Source organism: Ochotona curzoniae, unplaced genomic scaffold (assembly GCF_017591425.1).
Source record: "Ochotona curzoniae isolate NIBS_2020 unplaced genomic scaffold, NIBS_Ocur_1.0 contig_2321, whole genome shotgun sequence".
Taxonomy (NCBI): domain Eukaryota; kingdom Metazoa; phylum Chordata; class Mammalia; order Lagomorpha; family Ochotonidae; genus Ochotona; species Ochotona curzoniae.
In genome coordinates this window covers 19,659,835-19,665,975 of record NW_024465421.1, presented here as the reverse complement: position 1 = coordinate 19,665,975, position 6,141 = coordinate 19,659,835, and the positions used below count along the sequence as shown (strand labels likewise).

At 54.6% G+C, this 6,141-nt stretch overlaps 1 protein-coding gene across 1 annotated transcript; it reads right to left on the bottom strand.

Annotated features, from left to right (window-relative positions):
* Positions 1 to 4,461: 4,461 nt before the first annotated feature.
* TMEM186 (transmembrane protein 186) lies at positions 4,462 to 5,979 on the bottom strand. The gene is made up of 2 exons (XM_040973947.1): positions 5,938 to 5,979; positions 4,462 to 5,189 (listed from the first exon to the last, which is right to left on the bottom strand). The coding sequence occupies exons 1-2, from the start codon at positions 5,938 to 5,940 to the stop codon at positions 4,563 to 4,565; spliced, it is 630 nt and encodes a 209-aa protein (XP_040829881.1). The 5' UTR covers positions 5,941 to 5,979; the 3' UTR covers positions 4,462 to 4,562.
* Positions 5,980 to 6,141: the final 162 nt, after the last annotated feature.

The following is a 6,141-nucleotide window of genomic DNA, read 5'->3' as shown; positions in this document are numbered from 1 at the left end:
AGCAGCCCCAGCAGTCTCTCCAGAAGCCGGTTAAGGGCATTACCCCTGCTCCTAGACTGGCAGCCAGGTCTCCCACCTCAAGGATGCTGGCATCCCCACCCTATGCAAGCAGTCACACCCTGCCTGTCTCACCCAAGCCTGAAGTTCCAAGTTCCCCCAGGCACAATTCAGTAAGGGACTGGAAAAGATTACAGGAAGAAGGCAGTGAAGGTAGGGGACCCACGGGAATTGGGAGGGGTTGCTGGCCTCCCTATGAATAGGATCTCTCTTCTCAGTCTACCTGGGACCCCTTAACTGTGAATTTTGTCCTTGTCGGGGCTTTGCCCAGGGTAGATCTCTGAGTAGCATCCCTGCTGGTTCTTAACATCCTCCATCCTGTCCTCCAAGTCAGTGTCCGCGTGGACTGTGTGGAAGGAAGTTGTAGCCTGGGCATCCGTGGGATGGGCGCACTTGAGCCCAGGGGACAGAGGCACAGACCTGTCACCCAACAGGGAAAGTCAGGGGCAGTGGTGGTGGAACTGTGTCCTCCTGTCTCCCCAGGTCTCCCCCACCAGCAGGCTCTCCCCTAGCTTTTACTCATCCATCTTCCCTTCCGAGCAGACCCATGAACTGTCTGGCAGATCCATCAGGTCGGGCTAGATTTCTCCTCAGGTGGCACACGGTGTGAATCAGAGGTCCAGAGCTCTGCATGTGGGGAAGGAACCTGGCGGTAGGTGGTTCCCTTGTACTTGCCTGCTGAAATCGGAGTTCCTCCTGAGATGATGGAGTGTGGTGGCTGCCAGGGAGACAGCACTTAACTGCCTGGCTGGGCTGCGGCTGAGGCTGGAGCTGAGCCAGTCTCGGAGCCCAGCTGCTGCAGACACTCCTGAGGTGAGCACTTTGATGGCCCTGCAGCCCTGGAGCGCTGCCTAGTCTGGCCGCTGGTTCCCCTCCTGGTGCCTTGGTTGACTCTGTTAGAAGCTGGGCATATCAAGGTCCCCGATGCAGCACCTTGCTCTCCAAAGATTTCATTTCCTTTCTCGCTCAGACCTGATCACCCACCTATTTTTTGTTTGGGGGCGTCGAAAGGCACTGACATGTGGGACAGACCTCGTTCACCAGGCATTCCCAACATCGGTGTTCCTTGGCTGTGTTTAGTGAGGAGTTCTGTCACAGTTAAGGTCATCTTCACGGCCAGTTAGGTAGAAGGTGTATGCCTCCACCTCTGCCAGGCTTGAGTTAGCTGTATGTTCTTTCCTACATCAGTCATTCACTCATCACACCTCCCTGACATACCTGCATCACCCTGGCTCTGGGCCATGCACCAGGGATAGATGAAATGACACGTCCCACTGGGAACAGAGACTCTTCAGCCAGCAGAGTGGTAAGTGCTCTAACAGGTGTGTGTGGGAATGCCAGGGAAGCCCAGGGCAGACCTCAGTTAGGCCACTCCTGGTCAGAGGAGAGCTTGAGGAGACCGTGACATCTGAGCAGGGTTTTGCAGAAAGTGCAAGAAAACCAGCCCACAAGGAAGGGTGTTGCAGAAAAGCAATGGCAGCAGCAGAAGGCACACAGCTCTCGGTCTCACAGGGAGCCAGACTCCACAGCCAATATCCCAGGGGCCAAGGCCCCGGCCTCTGACAAGCAAGATACAAACCGAATCAGAACTCATCCCTTGGCTTCAGTGTGATGCTTTCTCCCAGCTTTAGTCCTGGGTGCAAACATGCATGTGGCCCCTGGGAGTCCAGAGGGTTTCAGGTCAGGGCGTAATCAGAAACTCTGCCGTCCTCAGCAGAGGGAGCAGCTCCAGGATCTTGCCCTCTCCCCATAGGGGAGAAGAAGAGGGAAGAAGGAATGAAATAATTTTCTCTGGAAAGCCATTCCCAGATTTGGTATTCATTCCTTACCAAGGGATGTTAACTTCTTCTAAGAAAAAAAAAATCTTAAGCCATTCATTAGCCAGCTGACTCAGGACAGGATACGCCCCTGAGATGTCTTCTTTTGGGGGGCCTAGCTAGAAGATTCTCAAGGAAAAGAATTCTCAACTGAGCTTAGGAAACTTGGAAGAGGCTGGTGGGCACAGGAGCCCCGTGGACGGGCGTTGTCTAGCGTGGTTCCGAGGCTGAAGGTCTGGAGATGGAGCCGTCACATACCGTGCCATCAAATGTAGTCAGTGTCTGTGGCCAGTCTTGTCCCTCTTGCAGAAAACAAGGTCCAGCGGTAGCGGGTCCCAGCACATCTTCCCTTTTATTATGAATGAGTGTTTTTTTTTAATAATTTTTACTGATGCTCAGTAACCATGCAAGGTTGGGCACACCATAACTATAGATCGATCTGTACCGATAGCAGATCTTGGTAGAAGACCATAGCTAGGGAGCATTGCAGACTTACACATTCAAAGTGGTCCTGTTTACAGTTCATGTTGATGGTGACAATAAATGATAAAGAAATTAACATGTCACAATGTAACTGATGACCATATGCAGAATCCTGTGAATCAAATCTGTTCCCTGTGTTAATCAGTATTCTTAGATTAAAAAAAAAGGTTTATAATGGAAACATCTGAGTGAACATGGACTTTCTGGGATTAGAAATGGTTTTGTTACCTGACAAGTAATTTCTAAGTATCTATCATACACCTGTTAGAGTGGGCACTCTACCTCAAGAAGCTGGTGGGCAGGAAGCACTGTGTAAGTCCAGGAGGACATAGCATGTGACCAGGACCAGGACACGGGGAACAGCCAGGAGTGGGCCTGACCTCCGCTCAGGTTCTACTGTGGTAAGATCAATCCAGTGCAGGTCCCAGCTCAGAGGCCCGGCCCTGAGTCCCCAGTCCTCCCCAGGACTTAGTGCTGCTGCCTTCCAACTGAACGACAGCCAAGTCACTTCTGTCTTCACCTCAATCGTGAGTGGGGCCGCAGCAGGCAACACTTGCTGGCCTGTGCCCAGCGCCCCTCTGAACCGACGGTCAGTGCTTCGGCATGTGGTCACTCATTCCGTTCTTCCAGCGGCCTGAGTATGGTGCTGTTGCTGCCTTCACAGATGCCAAAACCAAGGCACAGAGGGGCCTGTGTGCCCACAGCTGGGGTATAGGCAAATGCAGGCGGAAGTCTTGCTTCTGAAGCCGTGCCCCTCGCCCCTACTTTCTTCTGCCTCTCTGGGGGTTCTCCAACTCTAATGCTCGCCAGCAGAATTTAGTGGGCTCACATCCCAGTTGCCTGGCACGCAGTAGGCGTCTCCCCCAGGGTCGTGCCTGTCAGGACTGTCTCAAGGGTCGTATTAGATGGCTGTCTGGGGAGAGTTCCCGCTTGCACACATAAAACTACTTCCCCAGTGATCCTGAAGGTTGTATCAGCCATTTGCAGCAACATAAATGTCCCTGGAGCGGGCACAAATCTGTCCAGATGGTGCTGGTCCTCTAATCAAGAAAGGATTGGAGTTGAAAGTGGCAGGATCAAAGCTGAACTCTGCCTGGGGCTCTCTGCAGCTTGCTGGGTAACAACTCACGCATTCCAACACCTTGAAGCAGCAACCAAAGGCAGGCTCCGAGCCTGGCCCTGGGCGGTTCACTCTCCAAATGGCCACAGTAGCCAGGGCTATGCCAGGCCTGAGCCAGGAGCCTGAAGCTGCTTCCAGGTCTCTTACATGGGTGCAGGAGCCCAGGTGCTTGGGCCACTTTCCATCACTTCCCCAGGCACATTAGCAGGGAGCTGGATTGGAAGTGGAGCAACTGGATTTGAACTGGCTGTTTGGATGTCAGCATCGTAGGTAGCAGCTTGACATCCTATGCCATCATGCTGGTCCCTGAATTGTACTCTTAAAATAATTAAGAGACACATTTGTGATGAATATTACAGAAAAAGTACTAGATCATACATAATTTGACATATGGGTGGCAAAATTAGGAGGATCATGCTTCCCCTTTAGTCCTTTTACAACCTGAGAACACATGGAATGATCAGAGATGTACCACCTTTATTTTTTTTTAAGATTTCTTTCTTTTTTTTTATTGGAAAAGCGGATACACAGAGAGAAGGACAGACAGAAAGGTTGATCCTTTGTCTGATGGCTCACTCCCCAAGTGGCTATAATGGCCAGAGCTGAGCCAATCCAAAGCCAGAAGCTTCTTTCAGGTCTCCTGCATGGGCACAGGGTCCCAAGGCCTCGGTCCATCCTCCACTGCTTTCCCAGGCCACTGGATGGGAAGTGGAACAGCTGGGACACATAACTGGAACCCATATGGCATGCCAGTGGTTGCAAGTGCAGGATTAGCTTTCCATTTTACAGATGTGAAAACCCAGGCAGACAGTGAGAACTGGCAGCCGTCCCAGGCTTCTGCTCCTCCTGTCGCACCTGTCTTGTCTGCCAGTGTCACACCTGTGAACTGGGCAAATCATGCCCAGGATCTTCACAGAAACCTATGGCCAGTATCTGAAGAAGCGTCACACACAAAGTGCAGGAACAGTGTGTGGTCGGGGTCTTTCCTCACACGGGCTCTGACAGAACCTCCAGAAGGCCACCTCCGTTGCTGGCCTTTTCCATCATCAATCCAGTGCCCCAGGGCTTCCCAGAGGCCTGGCTGTTCACCTGAGTGAGTCCAGCTCCCCGAACACCTGTGTGAATCGCGCTCTGTCCAGGATGCGGCCGTAGCGCAGGGAGAGGTAGAAGGTGTGCTTCCCGCTGTACTGCTGGAGACGCACGAACAGCTCCTGGGGCCGGTCCTTCGTCTCTGACAGGGGGACCATGTCGGCCACGGGGCAGTAGGTGTCCTGCCGCCAGCCCCAGAAGGTCAGGTGAGCCACCCGCAGCACGGTGCCCGACTCGTTCACGTACAGGATGCCCACGAGCCTCCGGAAGAAGTGGCTCATCCAGCATAGCATGGCCAGCGCGAAGCCTGACACCCCAGTCAGGAGGCACAGCGAGTGGAGACTCATGAGGCCCTGTGAGAACCAGTAGACGCCGGGCGGCAAGGCCACCACTGTCAGGGCAGTCTGGGCCACCTTCAGCCGAGACAGGTACCCAAAGGCCCGGATGGCGTGCAAGCGGTAGACCATCTGGAATTTCTCGCTCTCCACGCCCGCTGGAGTCTCCTGGGTGGTGGGAGACCTGCTGCCTGCCCACCTCTTGGGGTCTTCCTGCCCACTGCAGGACCACAGCCTTCTCCAGGCAGTTGGTCTCTGGCACCTGGGCACGGCTCGGAGGAGGGCAGCCTGCAAGGGAGACAAGAGATGGGTTCTCTATCAGGGTTCAGCACTTACAGGCATAAGCTTCAGTTTAGGGGCCACGACAGTGGCTCAACAGGCTAATCCTTACCCTGCAAGCACTGGCATCCCCTGTGGGAACAGGTTCATGTCCCGGCTGTTCCACTTCCTATCCAGCTCTCTGCTTACAGCCTGGGAAAGCAGAGCAGGAGAGTTCAAGTGCTCAGGACCCTGCACCCATGTGGGAGACCTGGAGAAGTGCCTGACTGCTGGCTTCAGATCAGCTCAGCTCTGGCCAGTGCAACCATTTGGGACATGAACCAACCGATGGGAGATCTGTCTCTCCAAAAAATCTACCTTTCCAATAAATACAAGTTTTTTTTTAAACGTTCCATTTTTGCAGTCATAAAGGGACATGCAGAACAGACTGAAGGAGCCGATGGTTTTAATGGCCTCAGCTTGGCACAGATGGTTCCGTGGGTGCTCCGGGAGGCTCTGTGTTTATTAGCGGGCATGCTGGACTGCTTCGGGAATAGACCCTGTACAGTCTGGCACACACGCGGCTGTGGGGTTGGTACTCGGCGCAGCCCACGTACGGGGGGCGCCCACCGTCCTGGACTCACCCCGTGACCCCAGGAGGCCGGAGGGAGGACCAGAGCGTAACCCACACCGGGACAACCCCCCCGAGGACCCTCCGAGTCGGACACCCAGGCGTCCTGCACGCCCCTCCCTCACACACCACCACCAACCACCTTACCATGACCCCACGGCCCCGCCAGTCTTCCCTGCCCTACTCCGGGAACCTGTCAGAGCGCATGCCCGACGTACGCGCCCGGCGACGCGCGTGGCATTCTGGGAGTTGTGGTACAGCGTCCCTGACTGACTCTAGTCCGGGGCCCGGTGGGAGGCTGTGGGCGCCTTCTCTTCCCGACGTGCCCTGCGGCGAAGGGGCTGAACACGG